Source organism: Lucilia sericata, unplaced genomic scaffold (assembly GCF_015586225.1).
Source record: "Lucilia sericata isolate MDLA Ls3-8-SP2 unplaced genomic scaffold, ASM1558622v1 Contig000018F_arrow, whole genome shotgun sequence".
Taxonomy (NCBI): Eukaryota; Metazoa; Arthropoda; class Insecta; order Diptera; family Calliphoridae; genus Lucilia; species Lucilia sericata.
This window is the reverse complement of record NW_023994057.1, coordinates 1,215,179-1,243,069: the sequence shown is the minus strand read 5'-3', so window position 1 is coordinate 1,243,069 and position 27,891 is coordinate 1,215,179. Positions and strand designations below refer to the sequence as shown.

Sequence of the window (27,891 nt, the reverse complement as noted above, 5' to 3'; positions counted from 1 at the left end):
ACAAAGACATTCGCAGTGACAACGCGCAAACGCACAAAAATTAAAAAACGCAGTTGTATGCCTTGTTAAAGAAAACGCGATTTTAAGAGGAACGAACGCATGAACTAAATCAGTGTATAATAATTAAGTACATAATAATACAATACCGCTAAACAACAACTCGTTTTCTTGTCGTATTAATTTACAAAAACAACACGTATGTATTTAAGAATATTTCAAAGTAAATCGGAAATCAAACATACGAAGCATTTTGAACAAAATTTTGGCACAAGATCTCAAGGAACATCAGAACGTTGCGGTTGCGCAAACTGAAAGCAACTATATCGCGGAATAAAATTGTGTACAAAAAATACCAAAAAAAGTGAATTGAAATTACGACACTAGTGTTGAAAATAAGGTTAGAATAATAATAAAATAATAATACAAAAACAATAATCCTTTATACTTATATAGTATATTTATAATATAAAGAACATCAATTTATATGAACATATTCCTATACTGTTAAATTTTAACTAAAAACTTATTTTTCATTATAATACGAGTATATACATATGTATATGTATGTACATATATATGTACATATTTATAAACAAATATTTTGTTTAAATGCTTTTCAAAGTCAAATACCTTTATGGTTTCTGCATTCTGACTTTGTGAAGCGTCAGAATGAGTGAGCCGTGTTTAAGTTTGTAAGTGTGTTTGAAAATTGCATTTTCTGATTGGAATACTAATGATCTTCGCTTTGAATCATAAGTACTAAGATGTCCAAGCAGCCATTCACTACCGTTTATTTGACCACATATAAAGTGGCACTTTATTTAAAAATATATCGATTAAATTGACAATTTAAGATATCAACAGACACTCTACTGTTTATTTTTGAAGTTCTCCATATTCATGTATTTATTTATAATAAACATTTTCTTTTCTACTCATTTCACATCTCACCAATTGATGTACATACATACATACATACATACGTATGTGATGGTATATTTTGATAAAGTTCCACATAATTCTTCTTAGAAAGTAGTGCATTTGGTCAAAACTGCATAAAATGTGAATCAATTGTCATGCATTTATTCACGTTTATCTACGATACGCCATAACCCGAAACTTTCTACGATGCAGTAAATAGTGAATATTACAATTAAGGAAAAATCAAATACAACGACATTGTAAAAAAATTATATAATTTATTCACGTTTATTTTTTACCAAAAATATAACAAAAAGTAAAAGTTATATATGTATGTATGTAGGTAACTAAAGCAACAAAACAATGTTTTTTAATATTACAAAAATATTAAACAATTATGGTTGTAATAGTTATGTATGTATTTAGCTGCAAATATATTTAAATTATTAAATAATAACAATTATATTGAAATCAAACCCATATAGAGTACTTTAACCGTTCAATACAAAACATACCCCAATTTATATGGCAGTTGTAGTTGTAGTTTGTAGATTTTTTATTTGGATACAATTTTTTCATAAGATAAGTACAAGAATATAATTTAAATAATAAAACTTAAAATTGTAATAAAACGTTTTGTCCGATAACTTTTGTGCATACCCGGTTAAGTTGGGTATTGACATAACGGTTTTTCGAGTTTAATATTTTATATATTAAAAGGAAAATAATGAGAAAACTTAAAAAATGTCTGAAATTTAAAGGTACATATGTATGTGATTAAAAAATATTTAATTTGTTTCTTAAATACGTTTTACTGCATTATTTGAAAAAAATATTACTAAGTGATAAATTAGAAATGTGTAAATGTTGAACCAGCCATATAAATTGTATGACATACCCGGGTATGTTGGGTATTGAAAACATAAATTTAGTATGTAAAGTGAGTATGTTAAAAATGTGGATTTTTTTAATAATAAATCATTTAATTTTTCATGCAGAATTTAATCGTGATATTAGTGCTTATAAGTCATTTTCTGAAGGGGACTTTAAATGGGGACTAGGGTCAAATGAGGCCCGATTATTACGAGACTTACATATATAAAACTAAGTTTTGCCGATTTTAATCATTTTCCGTAGACTTCGTCCTTGGGTCAAAAGAAGTGTATGTGCCAAATTTTATTTCACATGGACACACAGATGGACGTACATAGCTAAATCGACTCAGAAAGTGATTCTGAGCCGATTGGTACACTTTAAGTTGGGTGTAGGACCAATATTTTTGGGTGTTACAAACATCAGCACAAACACATAATACCTTCCCCACTAAAAGTGGTATAGGGTCAAATATTGTACGTATAATAGTTCCACTTCAATGTCCATTCGTTTTCTTCTTCATAATTTTTCATTTATTGTACAAAATCTTCGAATGAAAAATTCATTAATTTAAATCATCACGTAATACAAAGTAACCAAACTAGATTTTTTTCAAATTCTAACGGAAAAACAACATTACTTAAAAATTACTTGCAAACCAACAACAAATCGGATCTTGAATAATCTGGACAACAAATATGTATGTAAAGTGGCATTAAAGCATACAGGATTTACATACTTAAATTTTATGGTACATATTAGGGTGATCGATTATTCGACATTTTCCCAAAAATCGGTTTTCAAATAATTGACATTTAAAAAAAACCGTTTGACATTTTTCACTATTAATAAAAAGGTCTTTAAAAATGCAAAAATTAACATTCGAGTTTAAATTTGTTTTAAAATTTTAAAATACAGACTTTAATATTTTTTTTTTTAAATATAAGTATAAAATTATTAAAGTATGCATAATTTTACTCTACTTAGTCATATGTAATGAATAAAATTTCTTCATCAAAATCGGTTCATATTTGTAAATCCTACGGGGTCCAAAAGAGATTTCACCTACAAATTTATTAACTATGACACGTTACTCTGTATTTTTGAAAAAATTGGTATTTAATTCAAATTTTTTCATAAGATAAGTACAAGAATATAATTTAAATAATAAAACTTAAAATTGTAATAAAACTTTTTGTCCGATTATCGATTAGCCGTTTTTTACTATTAATAAAAATGTCTTTAAAAATGCAAAAATTAACATTCGTGTTTAAATTTGTTTTATAAAAAAATTAAAATCTAGACTAGATTATAATTTACATTATTTCTTTAATGTATAAAAATTAAGAAAAAGTGGAACACATTGAAATTAGGTAATTCTAGTTTATTCTAAAATCCTTTGGTGTTATGATAAAAGTTTTCTTAAATTATCAGCCTCAAATTTAAAGTATTCTTCTATCAACAATTTCCATTTATTCCGATAAATTTTGCGATTAAAATATTTAAAAAATTTGGAAAATTAATCCATTTTTCAAAAGCTCCACTTGAAAAATCCAACCTGCATCCAACATTTTTAAAATTAGGGTGGCTGCAATATTAGGTCCTTCATAAGTTTAAGTATCCATTGAATACAAAGCAAATAAATGTATTCGAAACCTAGTTTTCAAAGTAAAAAACCGACAGTAGTAAAACAGATAAAACCGGCTGAAAAACTGAGTCGATCACCCTAGCACATCAAGGTTTAAGCTTAACCAGTTGTTGTTTAAATTCCTTTATCATGGAATATTATAATTTAAAGTTCTTTGATATCAAACGTATACAAACACTTTAAATTTTACTGTATTCGTGCAAAATAATATTTCTCTGATTAAGCTCTAAAGAACTTTTTTTTCAAAAATATAAAAGGTAATTGTCAAAAAAAAATGTTTATTGGAATTAAATTGGAAGATAATAAATAGCCTATTCTAATCCAAAATTTAATTTTATTTGATCAATTAGTTTTGAAGATTAAAAATCGGTCGATTTTGGTCGGTTCAACCTTTATGTATATAAAGCATGGGCCTAAATGTTTTTCTTATTTTTAAATTATTACTTCAGATATAGTCTATCGATTTTCGTTATTGCTTCGCTGTATGATAACTAAATTATCTACATACTGATCTATACATAATATATTTTTTATATTATTTTAAAAATTTCTAAAACAATTAGTCATATGAATCATAGTGAACCCATAAGATGATTCAAATATTTGATGTATTTATGTATCTATACATGGGACTAATAATCAATTTGTTATTGTTACGACAGTTAAAACAAGAAATCACTTAAAAACAATATCTTTTGTTATGGAATACGTTATCAGAGTTTCCAACCCAGACACATTCGATAAATTATTGAATAAAATGAATCATGTTTTTAACAAAAATTTATTAAAGGAAACTCTGATTTTATTTTATTTGTTGTCTCTAAACAAAGAGATTAAAAACGATGGGATTAATTTATATGCCTTTTTATATGTACATACCACAAAAAAGAGGGACAAATATACGATAACAATTGTTCGGGAATATACTGTAAGTTATTTCCAATAATAGAAAATGAATACAAAATAAACAGTAGTAGTTGATCAAAATAATTTTTAACTCTTCATATGTAGTGGGTATATAAGATTCGGCACTGCCGAATATCTCATTCTTACTTGTTAATATTTATTTCACACGATTGTCAATAGATAAACGATTAATTCAATAATTACTTTCTATCTTTTACTCCAGTTGAAAAAAAATTTCTCGTTAAATCACCTTCAACATTAACAAATTTATTTAAAATAATTAAATGCATTTATTGCCATTTGTCCTAAAACGTCGAACGCAAATCAAATCAAACGTACTGAAACTACATACATACATACATATGTATGTACTTATGTATGTGTTACTTTTTTAATTGATTTAACTAGTATATATGTATGTGTGTACACTTTGTTCTCTTCAATAATATTGACTTTAGAAAATAAAAGTTTTTATCAGTAATTCATGACTTGTCTTTTTATTTCTTACCTTGAGTATCGATTTAGTGTCTTGTATTGAAAACGTACTTACTATTTAAATGCGGTATTGGACATTCAAAAGTCATGAACTGAATTTATTACACATAACAGAAACACTCATTGTAGGATTTAACTGTCAGATTTTAGAATCGATTTTGCACATCTTTAAAATTGGGCCATTACTTTCATTTAAAGAAAATAAATAAAAAGGTAAATAGAATCATTCAAAGAACAAGATTTTATTTCAATGTGAAGGCACATATACAATTTATATATGTATGTACATACATACTATGATACACTTTTTATTTATTTTGTTTTACAATATGATTGTTGCATGTTAAATTCATGAATTTAGTAATTGGTCTTAGATTAATTTTGTTATTATGGGTTTTAAAACAACTAGTTTCTAATATGTATCCTTAATTTTTTTCATTATGATTTAAATAAAAAACTTTCCAATAGAAAGTATACATTTAAATCATAGACAGAATCGGATCAAATTTATTATTTGATAGTTTTATCTATTTTTAACTCCATATACATATGTACATATACCAACATATGTATGTATATTGTCTGTACAATCCTCCATTTCCATTCAGAATAAAATTCTTTATTATTGCTTTTATATCTTGTATGGAAGATATCTTCCTAATGTTTGTAGGGATTATGGATTAAGCAATAAAGTGTTACTAAAGTACTAAAGTGACTCAACTCAAAATTTTATTTTTGCGTTTTTATATTCTTTAAGCCTTAAACTATGCACAGGATACTTGTTTATCTTTAAAATAAAAAAATATTAGTGAATTCTGTTCTTGTTAACTGTTCAAGAAAACCCATTACGTCTTTCTTTATGTTTTTTTAGAATTTGTAAAAATTTGTCCCTTTTCTGAAAAAAAAAAATTGAGTTGTGTCACATTTGTACTGGGTTTGCGATATGAAATCCAAAACAATTATACATATGTATTTATTTTATGTCATATCGTCCTGTTTGTATGAAGAAAAAATAAGGTATTGATGTGTCCACGGAAAATGAAAGCTTGGTTCATTCTATGATATAATTTCTTAAAATTGTTGTCCTGGGGTCAATATTTGGTCAAATTGGTCAAATAATAAAAAAATCGTTTTATAACGCTTTTCCTGTTTTTCATGTTTCATGCAAAGGAATATCAGATAAAATATTGATATGTGATATTTTACACTTTTCAATCGAATTCCAGCACGGGTTCCTTTTATCCAATTGGAATAAAATTTAACATCATTAATTATAGACACTAGTGACCAAAAAAAAAAAAAAAAAACAAACAAAATCGACATTTTTTGGGCACATATTTAATATGTAGGTATTAATTAAATAGCTAACACAAGATCGAGTGCTAACTAAATGGAATTTTGAAAAAAAAAAATTTGATATATACATATGTATTTAAAATCTCATAATTTCACACATTTGCATTAAAAATTCTATGTAAAAAATTTTTAAAAAATAATAACTTTCTAATTGCATATAAATGTTTGTTAGTTCCTTTCGAACATCTTTCACATATGGTATCAAAATTGCGTATATTTTCTTTATTAAAAATATGATAAAAATCGTATAAACCTTAAAAAAATACCTTTTCATGCTTTGATCCAGTTCATTATTCAACATTGAAGTCAGGACAAAAAATGCAAGAAATGGTATCTTAGAATGAATTAAATTTTATTTTCGGTGAGAACATCAGAAACTTTCGTTTTGGGCTACCCTAATGTACATACTTAATTTGATTAATATGACAAAACATTTTTTGAATAAAGAAGTAGTATAATTCATACCAAAGTATAACATTCATACAATTATTTCAATATTACAGTGACTCTGTCATTGACGTTGTATTTCCTTAAATCTTCATATAATTTAACGTGCTTGGATGTGTATATACATGTACACCATATGTATATACACATAAACATACATACATATGTATGTACATATGTATGTATTCATGTAGATACATACATAAATATCATGTTAAAACAATATGTATTAATATCCATATAAGATAAATACACAATAGCTTTGTTCCTTAACTTGTCAAGTTTGCAGGTTTTTACCAGAAATTGTAAAAGAGAACAAATTTGAGCAATTAAAATTATTTTCTCTTTGCCAGAATTTGCAGGTTTTAGCCAGAACATTTTTTCCTGGTAAATAGAAAAAAAAATTGTGAAATAAATTTTTTTGTTTAAAAAAATACATTGAAAACAAAAAATGTTTGATATTTTTGATTTATTTTCATAAATAAGTATGTGTGATCGTAGTTTTTCAATTTTATTTTAGGGTCTCATTTTATAAAACGAAACGAAAAACGTTCAAAAAAATTTGTATGGAAAAAATTCAAATTTTAAAAAATTTCCCAGTATTCTTCATACAATTTTTTTACGTTAACGAAAGTTTCGTTTTATAAAATGAGGGGGTTAATTTCAATAGAAATTTATATGAATAAACATCAATACAAATTTATTGAAAGAGAAATTTTGTTTTTTCTGTTCCCGTACTTTTTATAAGTACGAACAGAAAAGTTCTGGAACAAAGCTAATATCTTAACTACAAACAATCAAAACATTAAGAACATTTATAAATTCACAGTTCGAAATTAGATCCGGAGATTTGTTCGTTATTTTTGGATGAAAAATGGTAAAACAAAAATTAAATAGTAAATGTGAATGTATGCATGCATAAGTATTTATTGAAGCACCAATCTGTGAGTGACTTAAAATTGTCGTGACTATGGGATTCAATAAATGGAATACATACTTAAAATTTTATAGAATATTAACAATACCTGGTGTGCGTATCAAAATAATATTACAAAAAACTATTCTTCAATTTACAATAAAGTTGTAAGTGCTAATATAGTGATTGTTGTAGGAGTTGTATAGAGCTTTCCTAGGCTACAACGTTGATTGTGAATTGAACAAATAAATAAAGTAAACATTAATTTGTATGTATGTACATATGTATATACCCAGCAAAAACTTACATTGAAAAGTAATGAATTAAAAAACTAAAAAGCCACTTTTGTGTGTAAAAAATAGTTATCGAGTTTTTGCTGGGTATATACATATGTACATATTTAACATATACATATGTACATACATACATATATAATTTTTAAGGTGACACATTCGTTTTAATTAATTACCTAAGTTTTGGATTATGTATTTCATATTCAGCTTTTATTATTGTCATTGATTTCAAAGTTATTCACGGTTGTCTAAATGGATACAAATATTTATATGTATGTATGTATGCTTCACAAGCCAAAACGATTAACTCCTTCAAACTAAAAGTCTAAAAAAATAAAATAAATAATATATCGTTCTATTAAATTCCTGGAAAACAGCAAACAGAGAGTTAAGTACAAGATTAGTTTAATCTATAATAATTTGACAACACATACATACATACATACACACATACATACATATATGCACATACATACATATGTATGTATGTAAAAAATTCGGATAGAAGATTAAATCAATATGTCACTCGGTCATTATTTCTACTTAGATTTTACCTCTCACTTCAATTACACTTTTGAAAACTATTATGCGCAATTTAATTTATATGTAAATATGTAGGTAAAACTAATTAAACATTCATATTAGAATAATGTGCAAGTATGTACTTAGAAAGTGAGGAAATCATCACCGTCAAAATCATTAAGCTTAATATTTTAATACCTTTACATCCAGCGTGTAAACAAGGAAATTGGTCGATGAATAATTCTGCTAATGGAAGGGTTCAGTAGACAATAACATATATGTTCTTAAAATTGAGTGTATTTATTAAGCTTCACGCAATATTTTTGAAATTGTGATATCATACCTTTTATGGGCGCTTTTGGATCAGCGCTAATATTGGCGTAATTATTTTTTTAAATTTCAACTCCTTCATATCCGTCTGTCTGTGTGTCTGTTGAAATCAATTTTCTGAAGACCCCATATATCTTCGACATCCAAATCTTCAATAATTCTGTCAGACATGCTTTCGAGAAGTTTAAACCAACAACAACATACAGCTGTGTTACTTATTGAAAAAGCGTATGTATGGATGAACATTAGAGTGTCCCGAGGAACAGCCTTTTTAAGAATTTCATGTAGGAATGTAAACTCAATGTACTGAACACGAGAAAAATAAAAAATATTTTTTTTTAATTTAGTGAACTGAGGACCTTATCAGCAATATTAGTACATTGAAACGCATCGTTTTAGAGGTATTCCTCCTAAAAATGGGTCAACGGGACACCCTAATTTACATGTATATATGATGGTTTTGTAACATGAAGCAAATGTACACTTGTGGACATCTAATTAAGTCTTTTTTGCATTTCTAAATTATTTTTTTCGAAATAATTAATACTGATGATATAATTAACAGAATTAACTTAAAAAAACAACAAAAACAAACATAAGCTTATTGTCCTCATTTGGTAAATCTTTTTTCAATCTTCCAGCCGATTGTTTCATTTTGTGACTCGTTTTTTAATCGTCCAGACGATTATTAAAAAAAAAATATTTTAATGCATCAAAAGATGCTTTTGCGAGTAATTTTGACGATTGTTGAACGAATTAGCGAGCATCGAAGGATTGTTATTAGTCAACGATCGTATTTTACTCTTCCAAATGATACATCTATTATTGTAAACCGGTTTATTTATATTACGCTACAATCGCCGATTACGGATTCTGGAGATCGTTGGGCGAATTTTACCGTTATACGAATAAACATTTAGCAAAAACAAATTATTTTGTCTTCTTTTCAACTTAGTTTATAATCAGTGTCGAGACAAGTAAGAATAAAAAGTGGTTTTTGAAGTTAATTAAATTAAAAAAATAATTTTTAATAAAATTTCTTATAAATACTAACTATTAGCTCAAAAGTGTTTTATTGGAAATCAAAAATTAAATTTATAATATAAAAAATTATAATGCTATCCAATAAAGCAATAAGATTAAAGAGCAAACGAAAAGCAAAAAAAAAAGGGTGGAGTTTATGAGGAAAAGTCCTAATGAATTTTTAGAAGAATTTGTTTTTGAATTAAGTGAACTTATTAAAAATGGTTTTGAATTTAAAACAAAATCATATTCAGTCCAGGTTAGAAGCTTTGTAATGGACACACCAGCGAGGGCATATGTACTGGGCATAAAAGGACATAGTGGGTATTTTTCATGTACTCGATGTGAACAGAAAGGACAAAGTGTAGAAAATCGTTTAGTTTTAGTAACTGTAGCTCTGTAGGCGAACAGATGTAAGTTTTAGAAATCGTACTCAGACGGAGCATCATAACATCATGACTCCAATTGCTGTAGAATATATATGCACGTAGTGTGCTTAGGAGTAATGAAAACTTTATTAAAAGCTTGGGTTAAAGTAAAGATCAAACATATTCCCTGACTTCCTGGAATATAAACAAAATATCTGAAATTTTAAATATATAAATATCAATTTACATCTCTGCTGAACCCCTCTCTATACCTTATTCTTTACCTGAATATGGGATAGAGAGGGGTTCGCCTGACCGATAGCCATTTTATATGTATATTATGTCATTAAAGTGATAAAATATCCAGGATGAGGGGAATTTGTAAGTTTTTGTTGATAAGGATAATTTATGCGGTTATTACTTGCAATTGTTATAAACATCCGTAGATATTTATTATGGCATCTATCATTGACGTAGTGTTAATAACCAAATAAATATATTCGACCATACATTTGTATATCGTCATCTACAACGCAAACGGCCCTATCTAACATTTTTAAAATTTTACAGGAGAAGCAAAAAACTATTGAAATTGAAAAGTTTGTTTCTATCAACGCGATTTATTTGTAGAAAATAAACAAATTGTTTAATAGTGAAACCTATCAGTTGTTATGATAGTTGACAATGGCGTATAAAAAAATGGATAAATTGGGCTTTTTACCTTTAATATTTAAAGGTTTTTGTAGATAGGGCCTTTTGTTTTTTGTCAATAAAATAGCTAATTTTGGTCGGAGGAGTCCAATTTTTTGTGAGGACATTTTTGATGCAATTCATTATAATCAACAATAAAATCGATTTTGAATTTTTGGTTAGTTAGGGCCGTTTGCGTTTCAGGTGGCGATATGTACTTAAAGTTTTACTGTAAAATTGTATATTAACTAACTAAAAGCTTTTTTTGACAATATTAGATGCCTTTAAAGAAGTGTCCATTGATTTGGGTCTATTTTCCAAAATATTGTAAATTTGTTTCAAAGAAAAAAATGTGGTAGGCCTTACAGTATATAGTAAATTAGATTTATGTTTTTGGGATTTGATATGTTTTTGTTGTTATATGTTCGAGAAACAAAATTCTCTAAAATTTACAATCAAGGGGAGATATTTGTTAATTTCGTTTACATTAGGCATGGAAAGTTTTCAGTGTACTTATACAATCGGTAGATTGACTTCTATTACCTTGAATATTAAGTTCAATATATAAAGATTAAGAAATGTTTCTGTATTTAAATGTGTGTATATTAAATAAAATGAATATTTAATCACATTATTTACACATATTGTTTTTAATGAGAGGACATTCACTTTTTATACCAAGGAACCACAACAAATATGGGCAAGATATATATACAAATATGTATACATATGTATTTACGTACATACATACATGCTTATGTACACTATCAGACAAAATAAAGAGCAAGTGTACTATATCAACAAAAAAAAAAAACGGTTAACTGAATATTTAAATTGAAAAATTAATTTTGATTCATTAAGTTAATGTACATTTCTGCAAAAATAATAATACAACCAATTGATTTTACTCCATAAATATTTCTTTTTTGTCGGAAAATTTTATATATTATACAAGGACAGAAGATCAGAAGACACTTAATGGACTTCGAAAATGAATCACATTTTAGTGTACTTTAAGACGAAACGATGTGATTTGTTGATATTTAGGGTCTCATTTTATAACACGAAACGACAAACGTTCAAAAAAAATTTGTATAGAAAATTTAAAATTTTCTAAAATTTCCCAGTATTTTTCATACAAATTACATACATATGTATATAATTATATTAGGAGATTATATTGTCAATGCTAAAGTCTATATAACTTTAAAATTTCATTGAAAAATATTCATAAATATAAATTTAATTTAAATTTAAATTTTTTTCAACATAAATGCCAAATTTTTAAAAACAATGTGATTTGTTGATATTTAGGGTCTCATTTTATAACACGAAACGAAAAACGGTCAAAAAAATTTGTATGGAAAAATTTCAAATTTACAAAAATTTCCCAGTATTAACCCTAACCCCCATACAAAGTCTTCTTCAGAAAATGACATCAATGTTCATAATTCGCTTATAAACGTTCAAAAAAATTTGTATGGAAAAACTTCAAATTTTCAAAAATTTCCCAGTATTTTTCATACAAATTATATAATTATATTAGGAGGTTATTATATAATTATATTATTCATTGAAAAGTATTCATAAATATAAATTTTATTTAAATTTTTTTTTTCAACATAAAGCTGTTTTTGCTAAATTTTTACAACGTATGTCTACATGTTGTAATAACCCAGTAGGATTTTGAGTTAACTTTAAACTAACTGGCCATACTATTCAGTTTTTCAATGTAATGTCATAGGAACGAGTTAATACTCACTCACAATACATCAGTTTTAGTTAACCTGAAGTTTCCTCATGATGAGTTAGCATCTAGTGGATAAATAAAAGAGCAGCTGTGAGTAACCTGTGCAATTTTCTTATATTTTTATACTATTATGATCGCTTTAAACTACGCCTCATTACCATGGACCATTATGTACACATTCAAAACTTATCGGACAGACCGTTTAGAACTTACAGAATTATTTCCCTCTTTTCATTTCTATACCACTGCGCTGCGTTTAACGGTGTTAAGAAAATAATTAATAAAATTTTAAAATAAATAAAAAGAAGTATGAAAGTATTTTTTCAGTCGTGGTTTACATTTTCATGGAAATGCCCATATGCATTTTAAAATTGTAAACAACGTGGCAATTTTTTATCGATTAAATACTTACTTGGTATGCATATTCTCGAGCGCATTCAACTTGTTTAAATTAATTAATTTCATAATTATATTTTTATCCATAAAGTGTTTTTTCAGTTCATCTCAATTAATGACAACAAAAAAAACTAAAATATTATTTCCAAAATATGAATATACAAACATATTTTACAAATACTTACATACATACGTACATACTAACATACATACGTAGTATGTATATGTGCATAATTTGCATGATTCTACTTCCACGTAAACGAAAATATTTTTATATTTCACATTATTTGAGGTAGGTCAATTATACCGGTTTTAAATGCACATAACTCCAGTTAAAATTATATAAGCGGAAGATGGCATATTAAAGGAACTGGTTTAATAAGTTAATAAAAATGTTGCAAATACGCCTGCAATCATGATAACAAGCTACAATGAAAGCATGTGCTAAACATGTGTATGCATAGTAAATTATTGTTTATGTCGTGATTACACTGGTCGACAGTATTTTGTTTATATGTATTTGTTTTATGAAATGATATTTGAGAACATGTCACGAAGATGTATTAGTAGTCTTAAAAGGGTTTTTGCTGTATTTGTTGTGAATTGACTACCTTAAAGTGAAAAATTTTTGCTGTCCGTATTTTGGAATGTTTCCCTGAGGATTTAGTTTTGTCGGTTGCATTACAGTTACAAGAAAATTTCATTTATTATAATAAGCCAGCTTTGATGTAATAAATCGGATTGCCTGAAAGGCCATTTTTTAGCATTGAAAACAAATATGCTATATGTAAAATACTAATAAATGTATTAATTGTTTAGTCCCCAATAGTATGTGGTTTATTTTAACGGTAAAAATTAAAATTTTTCAATGAATTTGTATACAGCACAGTGGGTTCGACTGCATCATGCGAATTGTAGCTTAAATATACATACATGTACATATTTATAAAAATATTTAAAAAATAAAGCTACATTTTGTAATAGTAACTGTTATAAGTTTTATTGTAAAATTTAAAAGTTAATAATTATTTTTCAAGGAAATATTTATTCTCAGTTACAACACAACATAAAATATTTTTCAATTATGGTTTATGACATCTAGTTGTTGTGTGGATCTAATCTCATGATCTACACCAGCTTTTCCATCATCTTTTTATTTAGTTTCTTGTAAGAAATATACCGTTATAAACGTTTCGTATCAAATCTCATATTGACCTTTAATGTAAATTTTGACAGCAGGGTTGTCAATTATTCGTGTTTAAAATTATTCGAATAAAAATTTACTATATTTTTTTCATTCGAGTATTCGATTAAATTTTAAAAATTATTCGAACGAATAAAAGTTTTTGTTCGAATAATTTAATAAAATTTGCCAAACACCTTCAAATTCTTAAGATACAGGTAGAAAACGGGTTTCGTACATTAATACACTTATGAATCAGTAACTTAGTTGAATCTCAACCTATTTTAAATTTCTCAACGGATTTAAAAGTGGAAACTGGGGCCTTTATAATGATATACATATGTATACGATGTTTAACTAACAGACGTTTTTACAAACTGTTTTATATAAGAATATCGTACTATTTATTAATGTATTACAAACAGGTCACTATAGGCCCTGTTGTGCGCTGCTTTTTACGGGAGAAAATAATTTGTTGGTAAAAAAAAAACAACATAGAGTTCACTGAATGTATTATCTTTGAATGTTATGAAACTCAGTTTACTTGCCGTAATTCCTAAGAAATTTCCAATCAGTGTTCGTTGAAATGTTCCAATTGACCAAGACATTCTATCTGGGTTCAGTGTTTCAAAGTTTCCGACATATTCTGAATCTGATATGCGATCAGATTGAAAATGAATCACATATAATATTCGTAATTGGTGTAGGGTATCATATGGTCGGCCACGCCCGACTATAGTTTCTTACTTGTTTATTGAAATTGATGCATTATATATTCAAAGGTCAATTTATCCCTCCTATGACAACTTCCATATACCTAACGAATCAATAATATCTTCATTTGTATCTGTAAAAGTTTGTTTTCTTATGATTTATTATGTATGTACGTCTTATTAAGTAATTCATAATATTTCGCAAAATGACATTTTTCAACTAAATGTTATAATATTTTAAATATTTCTAAAAATTTCGGTTAACCGGTTTTTTTATACTCGGTTAACCGAAAAACCGGTTTTTCCAAAATTTGGTTTTTCATAAGCACTAGTCATAGTAGGACTAAGATCCCATTTCATTTTGATATTATCCTCTATGTGGTGTCTCCATTTTAATTTTCGGTGAAGGGTTACACTCTGTCTATCACCGGTATCTCCTTGCCCAGGAAACAGGGTTCAGTACACATAGAAATTGTTGGTTTTCTTGTAAAAGGAAAGATACTTAAAGAACCAAATTAATTAATGTTTATCTGTTTCACTTATTGCAAACATGAAAAAAATTAAGAGAATCAAAACTAGAACCATTCTATTTTTAACATTGCAAAACAAAAATTTTTATAAACTGCAAAAAGTAGTAAAAGTTATGTTCCAATTAAGTATAACATATCTTTTATTTCGATTTGTTTTACAAAATATTAACATAATTTCAATGCTATCTATAATAAAATATTCGTAAAGAGTAACATTCAAATATTATTCGAATATTCCATTAATCGAAAAAAATTATTCGAATTATTCTTTATTTTAAGAATGACAACCCTATTTGACAGTTAAATCAAAGATAGATGTTGTAAACGATAATCGGAGTAAATAAAGTGTTGTAAATTTTAAATACATACATATATTTTCCTTCGAAAATTGGGTCACTTGACACGAAATGACCCATATGTTATATTTTAAATTATTTCGTCATGAAAAATTTTATAATTTTAATTATATATGATATCCTTAAGGCCGGCTAGAGTTCGGGTTTTTTTTATCCTTACAGAATAAAATAAAAATAATACAAAATATGTCCCAACCCTTCTTGTTCGCTTGACATCAAATTTGACATTGTTTGACACAGGATCACGAAATGAAAAACTAAAATCGCAGTTTTTCTCCATTAAATTTATAGTTTCAGACGTCTATCATCCGGTTCGTGTGATTTTTAATGTTAAATTTGCGTAATTTTGTTATCTATATTATTAACACATACCTATTTGACTACTTCCAAAAAAGAACATAAAAATCAGCATGGCTTCAGACGTAGTAAGTTTGTAATCATAAAAAGAAACATCCCTCCTATGACAAACAAGTGTTTTCAGTACTTCCATCAAGAAAATTCTACTCACATAGTTTTACCTTCTTTGGAAGATATTTATTTTTTTTTTTTTGCTGGCTTATAGTACAAAACTCTTACGTGTTTGCATAATAGTCTTTACATAAATGAACATTCATATTAAGAACGCACAAATATAACTAGAATATAAAATCAACACCAATCTGAATGATGTCTTTGGCTTTTATCCAACTTGGCATATGAAAATGACATTAACTTAAATTTAAAATGCATTTTTGCATTTTTTTTGTTAATTTTTGATGTGACTGATGACAATAACATTTGCTATGGTTCTATATAGGGATGCCAATCGGGATTGATTTAAAAATTCCTGAATACCGATATCGGGATCCTGGGCCTTTCGGAATTGCTAAATCCGCTAAACCGGAAAATATAAATAAATTGAAGGGTAACTCGGCCATAAACTAAAAATATTGAGCAAAACGATTTTAAAGTTTTGAAAAATTCTAAAATTATGTATATGAAATTTGTAAAAGTAAGCCTATATAAAATAATTATATTAAAATGTTATGAAAATATTTTTGGTTGGGGTAGCGAAGACATATGGTAATGCAATTAGTTCATAAAATCAGTTTTCGATATCGAGTGGCTTATCATGTTACTGCAACAAGCCCTTCAATTTTCAAAACTTTGGGAAAAATAATAATTCAAAATACTAAGAATAATAAAATAGTATGTACTTTAAATATAGCACTTCATAAATACAAAAAATTTGGTTATTATTTCCTTTGTTTCCTTCGGTACAAAATTTAATTTAATTTCAATATTTATATTCAATATTTACAGATAAATTTATATCTTAAGAAAATAATACATCAACAATGTTGGATCTACCTCTTATATTGGTAAGTTAATGAGTCAAAGTTTTTTTTATAAACTATTAAATGTATTTTTATCAGTGTGTGTTGGGCTGCCTCTTAAGAGCACCTCTTGTATTTGGCCATGGCCGATTAATGGATCCACCTGCCCGTAATGCAATGTGGCGTTTTGGGTATCCAAATCCTGTCAATTACAATGATAACGAATTATTCTGCGGAGGTTATGCAGTGCAATGGGAACAAAATCAAGGTAAATGTGGTGTTTGTGGTGATGCTTTTCACCTAAGAACTCCACGTCCACATGAAGCTGGAGGAGAATATGCAAAAGGGATTATATCAAGATATTATACATCTGGTCAGGTAATATTTTTAACAAAATGTTATATACGTAGTACGTACATACATATATTTACTACATATTATTTAACAATATTGTACAAAATGTCTTTTCAAAAGGATTACTGGAGAAATATATGTATATTTCATACTTTATTTTTCGTATAATCTTTTTAGGAAATCGATGTTGAAGTTGAGTTGACTGCAAATCATTATGGTCGTTTTGAGATGTACTTGTGCCCAAATAATAATCCTCGTAAAGAAGCCAATCAAGAGTGCTTTGATCGTTATCCCTTGTACATATCTGGAAGTAGAGATCATCGTTTTCTTATACCTCGTGATACTAAAAAGAAGGATATTTTCCGCTATCGCGTACGTCTGCCACCCTACGTCACTTGCACACAATGTGTTTTGCAGTGGACTTACTATACCGCCAATATGTGGGGCACATGTTCTAATGGTACTGAAGCCGTCGGTTGTGGTAAAGCAGGTAAGAATTCTTACTTAAAATTGTTTAATGTATCTTTCTTTAAAAATGTCGATCAATTTTATTGCTTTACTTAAAGAAACGTTCCGTAACTGTGCGGATATAGCGATCGTTTCAAATACAGGAGGAGGCTTACCTCCTCTATTTGTCAACAATAGAAATCCCTATTTATTGTACTATAGAGATTATAGAGCTCCCGAAGATAAAAATGTTTTTCCATTGATTGTGAGGTAAGTTAAGAAGGTGTTTTTCGGATGCATTTAGACCCGTTCGTATAAAACGGATTTGATTTCGTTGGGTCTATATTTTGTAAATATTATTTAATAATAATCAAACTATTTGCTTTCTCGCTTTTTATAGAAATTCTTCAAGGCACTAATTAATGTACATACATATAAAAATATACACACATACATATGTAGTTATTTTTAGAGTAAGATATAGGTACATACATACATATTTTGTTAAAAAAAAAGCTTTGTATTAATTTGGATAATAACAACATTAACATTAAACAAATAAAAATATAACAGGTGCTGAATCATACATGTATAAATAATATACATACATCCACATATCCCCAAACACATATTCAGAATTTAAGTTACACAGTAAAATTACACACACACATATGTACATATACACTAAAAATACATACATACATACAAATTTATATATGTATATACAAAGCACAATGTTAACAAATACAAATTAGATAAACAAATTAAATATTAAGTGCAATTGAAAGTATGTAATATTCCTGCTTAATTATTTTTAAAATAAAATATTTTAATAATAAACTAGTACATTTTAACATGAGACTGGTCCAAATAAATCGAAGTTGTGAATTTCGAATATACAGATGAAAAACAATGTCTACTTTCCATTATTATAGATGGAGACACGTTCATTATTTTCCTAGCAAAAAACCAAGTACTCCCAAAAAAGTGTGAGGTTAATTTCATAAAATTTTAAAGCCCTCCAAAATTGCCAAATTAGTTGCAGTTTGGATTCAAAGTTCAAATTTTTAATATTTTTCGTATATTTTCCAAACTATTTATTCCCCTGTTGTTTAATATAACAATTGTAAAATATTATAGTTTTAATATAAGGGTAATTATGTATGTATATTCAAAAATGTCCTTGAGTACAAAAAATGTATATTACATTTTATTTATTCCTTCACCTAAATATATGAGCAATTATCAAAGTTTTTTAATTTTAGAGTTAAAAAAAATCATAAATAATTTTTGATGACACATTCAAAATATTTTGTGTGATTATAAACAGACCCTAATACGTGATGAATCCGTTCGCGTTAATAATTTTGATCGAGGGGCGCAAAAGTTCTAGCGGGTTTCACTTAAATATTTAAAAAAATTCTTAAAAATAGTATTTATATATGTAATATCTGAAAAAAATTGCACATAATTGTAAAAATAATTCGAATTTAGCACTTAAAAATACACAGTAAGAAATTTCATTTCAGTAATTTTTTAACTTGTTGCTTATAGTTTTTGAAAAATCGTGAATTAGTAAAATATAAGAAAAAAACTGTTAATATCTGAATTCTACGAGCTTGATTTATAAGGGAATGCAAATAAAAAATTATAGTTTAAAGGAATTAAATATTTATAGAGTGATGCTTTTTGATGCTAGGTACATTTTATTTGGCCCACAAAAACTACAATTATTTAACTTTTTTGATGCTTTTTTTACATTAAAGCATTAAGAAAACTTTCAACAAACTTGACGAATTTTGAGCATCATCCATGATGTATCTTGGCAAAATGTGTTTAGATAAAAGTGACGTCTTTGTAGCTTACAAGGACATTTTAAGTACGTTTATGATCCCAAACCATTGTGTTTGTCATTATCTTCATGTCTATTCATTAAATGTTTGTATAAGTCGATGTTTGATATATAAAATCGCAAAAATAAAAAAATGAAATTTTGCAAAATTTTTAAAAATTTCATAAAATTGTTGCATTCGAATATTTTTGCATGCTCCTCCGATTTTATATTTCAAAGTAACAAAAAACTCAATTTACGGAATAATTCAAATTATTTCCTATATAAGTGCGAATTTGCCGTGCCAAAAACTAATATTTTAAAAAATTTACGTTCAAGTTTTCCAACTTTTGTAGCTCTCGTTCCGATCTCCTATTCAGGGCACATTAACGAGATGTATACCATACTGTGTATAATTACATCAGCTAACCACTGTTGTCCCAATTTTTATATTTTATTAAGGGGCGTCAGCGCCCGGTCAAAAAACCTGTAAAAAATTCAAAATTGGAAAAAACCTGGTGACAAATTTCAACATCCAAGTTCTAATACGTAATAGCTTGTAAAGAATTTATCTCCTAAGTGTCTTTAGTTAACACTATAACGAATAGTGTCCAAAAGTTTAAAGCTATGGACCAAAAAAATAAACAGAAGGTGAAAAAATTAGTTAGTGACACACGTTTTTTTTAATTTTGTAAACTTTCAAAACCGATTTCGTTTAGAAATGAAGACCTAGAGTTTTACAATTTTTCAACTTATAGGCTGGAATTCTTGTGTATATAATCCTGTAAAAAATTTGTTTGACATTTTATTCTTACCAAAGTTATTAACAATTTAGTTTAATTTCAAAGGAATTAAAAAACTTTGATAATTGCTCATATGTTTATTCCTTGCTCATGACACTATAAGTTACATATTTTTGGTGAAGGAATAAATAAATCTCTTTTGACGTGTTTTGATATACATAATTATCTTATGTTAAGCTACAATATATAGCCATTAACTTGAGACTTAAATTATTAAAACTGGTTAAATTTTTTAGAAAATATGCGATATCAAATTTAATATGCCTGTTGAAAAAGAAAAAATTATCAAATATGAACTTTAAACCACGATAAAATCTAAACCGTTAAGAATTTTTTTAATTTTGGAGAACTTTAAATTTCGTAATTATACAAAAAATATATATATCGTCACCTGAAATCCAAAAAGGCGTAACAACACTTTTAAAAATTTTACAGGAGAGTCAAAAAACTAAATAAAATGAAAGTTATTTTTGTTATAAAAACGACATTTTCTTACAAGTATTGTATCCCAACATCGATTAAGACGTTTGAATATAACTGTACCGCCAGTCATTGTCTATTATGTTGCTTTTTAGGACTTTCTTACTTGTGGAAATTACTAATTTGTTGTTATGCCCTTTTGAATTTAATTTCAATAAAGGGTTCTAAAAATTTGCCAAGCGTCTTTTCGCTTGGTTTGTTGAGTTTCTTTCTGGGTAAATTTACCCAGTATTTGGTATGGATAAAGATATCTGATCTTGAATTCTTTGTATCGAAAATTTTGGAACAGTCTTGCTTATATAATATAAAGTATACAATATATAATACATAATATACATACATATAATATATACATAATATATAATAGTATAAAAGTATTTACATACATATATGGAAGTGTATGTACATTAGGGTATAACCGAATTTTGGGCCTACCACCACGCGATAGCCAATATTGTGTTATTTGAGAAAACACTTATTTCCTCTCGTTCCAAATCAAGAACCTCATGCAAAAAATCAAATTTCTTAAATCGGCCAAAAAATATATAATTTATTTTTTTCTATCCAAGTTGTGAAAATCTTCATTTTATTAAGACTTTTTAATTATGTTAAGTTATGATACAAAGTGCTAAATTTGCGATTTTTCAAATTTTCAAAAAAAAAAAACTAAAGGAAGAAATTTAGATTTGAACCTTTAATGCGATACTATTTGCCAAACACCTCCAAAATCATGAGATATGGGTAAAAATTTTACGTACCTTTAAGCACTTATAAGTCTTTAACATAGTTGAATCTTAACCGATTTTGAGTTTCTAAACGGATTTAGAGAAAAGAAGGTGAGGGCTTTATAATGACATATTTGATGTTTAAGTAACCTGAGTAATATGTGTGCATTTCATCGGCAAACATGTTTTTGATTTTAGTTTTGCACCATTTTCCAAGTTGGAGATTTTTTTACAAAGTATTTTATATAGGAACAGTACTATTTATAAATGTAATAGAAAACTACGTCTCTTCATGGGTAAAAAGCAACATTGTTTTTAAAAATCCGTTAACCATTGACGTTATCGATCTTTTTCTTAATACAAAATAGTTCAAAAAATGATTTTCTGAAGGATGCTTTATGTGGGGAATAGGGTTAAATATGTGGCAATCCCCTCAAAATTTGGTGAACGGATCGGACCTTGCAAATCCTCCTTCAGCAAATGACTTTAATTCCATAATTATCTTAATTACATTAATATCACGATGAAATTCGGCATAAATAGCTTTTATATAAACTTGAATCCTTTCACCAAATTGTATGAGGATCGGTCCATATTGAACCCTATCCCAAAATAATTAATCAATTAATAAATTGTACGGTTCTTATATAAAATACGCTGAAAAAACATCTCCTAAAAACGATGCAAAACTAAAATCAAAAATATGTTTGACGATAAAATGCACTCAAATTTCTCAAGGCAACTTCAACATCATATACACATATGTATATATATATATAAGTGCACTATGTGGTCTCAGGATAAACATTCCTAAAACCAAGGCTATGAGGATCAATGCGACGAACACGAGCAATTTCACTCTACAACAACAACGTATACAAAACGTCCAGCAATCGTTCAGGCCCTATGTTCCTAATAGGAATTACAGGAATTTATATATATATATATACAAATTACTCGTGTTCGTCGCATTGATCCTAATGGCATTGGTTTAAGGAATGTTTATCCTGAGACCACATAGTGCACTTAAACATCATAGATGTCATTATAATGGATTCAGCTTATTCTTTCTATATATACAAATTACTCGTGTTCGTCGCATTGATCCTAATGGCATTGGTTTAAGGAATGTTTATCCTGAGACCACATAGTGCACTTAAACATCATAGATGTCATTATAATGGACTCAGCTTATTCTTTGTTAATCCGTGGAGAAACTTAAAATCGGTTTTCATTTAACTAAGTTAAACACTTATAAGTGCTTAAAGGCACGAAACCCCGTTTTTGCCCGTATCTCAAAATTTTGGAGGTGTTTGGCAAATTTCAAAACCAGATGCTTGTTCTACTCGGATTCGCCTTTCAGAACAATTAAGTTACTTCCCAGGTATTTCAATTTTCGTTTATTTTCTCTCACTGTGTAATTTAAAAACATGATGTTTTAGGTTATAAATGTTGAAATATATAAATACTATACATATTTAATAAGTATCTATTTTATCTATTATGTTTTATATGTATGTATAAATGTTCAAAAATATAACGAAATATTTATTTTTTATAGGGTAATTTCATAAAATTACGAAACAAAAATTAGGATTTTAAACATGACCTTCTCCGATTTCAATGAAATTCAATACATACATTCTTCACATGCATACGTAATTTAAAGTTCACCAAAATTTCCAATTTCCTTACAGTTTAGATTTAATAGAGGTCCAAAGTTCTTATTTTTTAAGATTTTAAAATTAAACAAGCATTAAATTTGACATGATATACATTTTCTAACCCATTTATCCGATTTTAATTGTTTAGTTAATTAAAGCCTATGTCCTGTAATTTAATATTGCTATTGTTTTAATAAGTTTCATTACAAGGATTTTCAAAAATACCTTTGAGTCAAGAGTATCTGAAAAAAGGTATATTCATTTTTCTTTTGCCAAAAATAGGTTATAGTGTCATGAGTCATGTCATGTCATGTCAGATTTTAGCAAAATAATTCACATCACTTCCATACAAATTTCAAAATTTATAAGTTTTAGTTATAAATTTTTTGCCTGAAATTTTTAACATTTTTATTGTGTTCAGCAAGAAACACAATTTTTAAATTTTTTTGGACATTTTGAACCACGATAAAATCTAAACCGTAATGGAATTGGAAATGTTGGAGAACTTTAAATTTCGTATTTATACAGAATGTGTGTACGGAATTTCATCAAATTCGGAGAGGGTAAGGTAAAACCCTGTTCGAAAAATTTTGAAATGTCCCTATGTTCTTATGTATGTATGTTTTAATTACATTTAAAAATTTAACATTATAATTTATTACAAGCTTAAATAATCTAGAAAAACATACATACGTACATATGTATCTATGTATGTCGAAATAATTCCAAAATGCACATTTTATACTTTTTATTTTAATATAAAAAATTTTTGAGTTGTGGTTGTAAAGAAGCGATATGTATTGCAAATGTATGCTTTTTTAATGTTGGCTTGGGTTAAGCTTAACTTATCATTTGTAATTATTAATCAAATTATTTAATTCCGATTTAAATAAATACGATTAATTACTTGGTATGAAACGACATTTACTGTGTTTTACTCTACATATATATTTAAAATTGGTGTTGGTTTTATTCTAAAAATTCAAGAATTTACAAAACAGCTTCTGCAATGATTTCTAAAAATATGTATGTATATCATACAACTAATGTTATAAATGAACGAATTTCGCTTAAAAATACAAACTGTTTATTAAGGTGATGGTCTGTTGTGAAAATGGTTTATGTCTTGAATTTTTTTTTAAATAGTTACGGTCACATAGAAAAACATGTACGATGTTTTTATACCCACCATCCAAAAAGAAGGGGGGGTTTATTGATTTTGTCATAACGTTTGTAACACATCGAAATATTGGTCGTAGACCCACAAAAGTATATATATTCTGGATCCTTATTAAATTCTAAGACGATCTAGCCGTGTCCGTCCGTCTGTTGAAAGCAGGATAGAGCCCGAACGGAAAGAGCTAGGGAGCTGAAATTTTGCACAAATATTGTCTATTGCTGCAGTTTGCTTGGTATTGAAAATGGGTAATATCGGCAGATGTTTTCACCTAGCCCCCATACAAGTAGACCCCCGGAATACAGTTTAAGTATCCATAACTGTTATAAAAGAACGAATATAGCGTCGAAATTCAAAATAAATTAGTTTAATGTGATTTAAAATATATCTACCAGATTTCATAAAGATCGGCTCATAATTGACTCTAAAAACAACCCCCCCCATACAAGGTCCAAATTTTTTCAATAACATCCATACAACAACAACATGTAATGTAGACCACGCAACTTTGTCAACATTGCAACAATTCGTTGTCGCAATCTAAACTTTATGCAAATACGTTGCAAACGTGGTAAGCTCACTATTGGCAACGCATTTTGAGCTTACCACGTTTGTTAATCATAGGGAATAATTAACAATCAACAAGCCTCTACATATTTGTTATATAATACTAATAATTTAATGTATTTATTAAACACCAGTCTACATATATTTAAAGATAAAAGATATTACTGAAGATAATTTTTTACGAGTTAAATCTGAAAAAATGAACTTCTGTAATTTCTTTTTAATCAATTTATGTAAAAGAAAATAGTCGAAACATTTTAACACCTGGCATCCGGATATGTTAAGGCCATTATGAATATTATGAATACCGACATTTGTACAATTCCCACTAAAACTGTCTTGAACAATGTATTTTTTGGATTACAACAGGTACTAGTTGGCGTTGGGGTCAAATAACGTCTTATGCGCCTGCGTTGCTTGCCCCTAATGGGTGGCTCAAAAGTACTTGAAGTTGTTGCGGTATCACGTAATGTTTTGTAATAAGAGTCCTTAACAATTAATGCTTTCGTAAAATTTGTATGTGATTCATCCTTAATTTGATCCCATAGGACACTATCACCACCCTCAGAAAGGGAATGCTTCATGGTCATATGCTGGTCCTCTTCGGTATAATAGTAGTTTTTAGACAAATCATAGGGAATGCTCCAAAGCTTTACAGATTTATTGAATAAATTGTTAAAAAATATTGGATCTTGTTCTAGCATGTTGAATGCAACTTTAGAATTTTTAGGCTTTAGATAACGCATTAATTCGCTTGGGGTTTCCTTAAGCTTTTTAAAAGATGTTCTTTTCAGCTGAAGGCTTTCCAAATTACTTGGTACATAGAATGGACGACTAGATTCCTCTTTAAGCTCAATGATTGTTTTTTGAGCCATATAGAATTCATTTATAATTCCCATATGAAGTCGAATGCCAATTTGATGAACTGAGACCTCCGCATTATATTCACCAGTTAAAACGTACAATTCATATCTTAATTTAGACATTACACGCCGATTTTTATCTTTCGCGATTGAGGGTGTGAAAATCGACTTATCTGTCCCTAAATCATCATGATTTTTTCTAAGAGATGTTGAACTTTTCAGCGTAGCTTCCAATTTTTCACCGAGAGCTCTAAGAATTTCAATTTCTTTATCTAAAGATGGAACATTTTTAAATATAATATCGACTTCGAATTTTTGAGTTTCTGTATTATTGCCCGAATAACTCACTATTTTGTTTATAGATTTGGTTGTTTCGATTTGAAGATTTTGCTCTAAACCCGACGATTCCAAACAGTCTAAAACATTTTTAATAGCAAATTCGTGTTTTAATGTGTTTTGCAACTGAGTTTTTAGAATTTCTGCAAAGAGTTTGGGATTCTGGTCCACATTTCTATATCTACTGTCGGATTTAACAACATCTTTTACGATTTCAATATCTTCCAAGGTCATACATTTTTGGTGTTGTTGCAAAAATTCACGAACATTGTTCAATATCACTATACTGCTCGTAGAGTCGTACTCAGAGTTCATAATTGGAGCCAATTCATATTCTTCATTCGAATCCTCCGAGGAACCTAATTTGCTGTTTAATAAAGATTTCGATTCATCACTGAAACTGCGAGCAGTCATTATCTCTTTGATAGGATCAATATGTAAAAAGGCTCCCTTTTCAGTTCCAGAGGCAGCACTTGGCTTTTGAACGCAGCATTTTTTAGTCACATTCGAGAGCTTGTTGTTGGAACTAGCAGTTGGTAATAATGGATTTCGTGTCAATTGAATTGACTGATTAAACGGTAACTGCTTTAAAGTTTGAAAACGTTGTGAAGTTTTAGAAGTAATACTAGGACGTGATCTCATTACTCCTAAAATATTATCCGTGCTGGGCGCTTTTTTGACTTTACTTAGACGATCCCAGACTGTTTCTCTCTTATTGGCCAAATGTTTATCTGAAAGATATATATTTTAAATATATTACGGATTTTTTGTTTATCTGTAAATTAAAACCTGTGGTCATGCTTTTATTTTTTTTCCGTAGCTTAATATTTTCATTTTCCTTCTCGACTTTAATTGACTGGCGTGCTTTGGAATGGCTGTGCATTGCTTTATAAACTTTTTTTCTTTTATTTTACTTTTATAAATTTAAATTCGTGCTTCTATAATACACATTTTTTTAATTTGACATTGTATTTCAAATTATAACATCATATTGTCCATAAAATTTTTAAAAAGCATTTCGATTGTCTACTGTAGTGCGTTATAAATGTGTTATAAATAATTTTGTAGGATAAGATATGTATTTATTATTTTCTTTTGGGTCATGCCTGAATTACAGAGATCAAAAATGTATTGCCTCAAATGCTTTCCGGAGTTTACCTGGTATGGATCAATGGTGTGAAACGAATTGTCTGCGTTATCCACCAAATTGTCCACAAACAGCATGTCATTGTCCGTAAGTATCATTATAATCAAAAATCGATTATGGTCAGCAACGAATAAAATGTTATCGGTAGTGCAGCCTATAATCTATAGTTTAATGTTAAATTTCTAGATTATTTTTTTAATTTTTAAAATCTTTTGCAGAAACGAGTGTGTTGCCATTGGTGATCTGGAGGGAAAAGAAGGTGCTGACACATATTGTATGGATGCCTGCCTTAACTATGGCTCTAATTGTCCAATTGACAAATGTCGCTGTTTTTAAGTCAATAAGAAATACTGTAACTCTTATTAAATTTGATTTTAACAATAATTACAGTATCTATAAATACATTAAGCTGTGCTTGGAACTCTGTGCCCGCTAAAATTAAATAAATGAATTAAAGAAAGTAAA

General features: G+C 27.9%; 2 protein-coding genes across 2 annotated transcripts; one reads left to right on the top strand and one right to left on the bottom strand.

Moving 5' to 3' along the window:
- On the top strand, window positions 1–27,891 carry LOC119607317. Its single transcript, XM_037961184.1, has 7 exons — window positions 1–397; window positions 17,019–17,077; window positions 17,132–17,410; window positions 17,564–17,876; window positions 17,953–18,103; window positions 27,397–27,513; window positions 27,645–27,891. The coding sequence occupies exons 2-7, from the start codon at window positions 17,054–17,056 to the stop codon at window positions 27,760–27,762; spliced, it is 1,002 nt and encodes a 333-aa protein (XP_037817112.1). The 5' UTR covers window positions 1–397; window positions 17,019–17,053; the 3' UTR covers window positions 27,763–27,891.
- Window positions 25,051–27,346, bottom strand: LOC119607294. The gene is made up of 2 exons (XM_037961169.1): window positions 27,069–27,346; window positions 25,051–27,010 (listed from the first exon to the last, which is right to left on the bottom strand). The coding sequence occupies exons 1-2, from the start codon at window positions 27,160–27,162 to the stop codon at window positions 25,338–25,340; spliced, it is 1,767 nt and encodes a 588-aa protein (XP_037817097.1). The 5' UTR covers window positions 27,163–27,346; the 3' UTR covers window positions 25,051–25,337.

What these genes read in the sequence shown, in the direction of transcription:
- LOC119607294 (XM_037961169.1), bottom strand. Translation starts at nt 27,162, where the DNA reads ATGCACAGCCATTCCAAAGCACGCCAGTCAATTAAAGTCGAGAAGGAA. An exon ending in AAATAAAAGCATGACCACAG is followed by an intron (nt 27,011 to 27,068) that starts GTTTTAATTTAC and finishes TATATCTTTCAG; the next exon opens with ATAAACATTTGGCCAATAAG.
- LOC119607317 (XM_037961184.1), top strand. Translation starts at nt 17,054, where the DNA reads ATGTTGGATCTACCTCTTATATTG. An exon ending in CGTCGGTTGTGGTAAAGCAG is followed by an intron (nt 17,877 to 17,952) that starts GTAAGAATTCTT and finishes CTTTACTTAAAG; the next exon opens with AAACGTTCCGTAACTGTGCG. An exon ending in CAAACAGCATGTCATTGTCC is followed by an intron (nt 27,514 to 27,644) that starts GTAAGTATCATT and finishes AATCTTTTGCAG; the next exon opens with AAACGAGTGTGTTGCCATTG.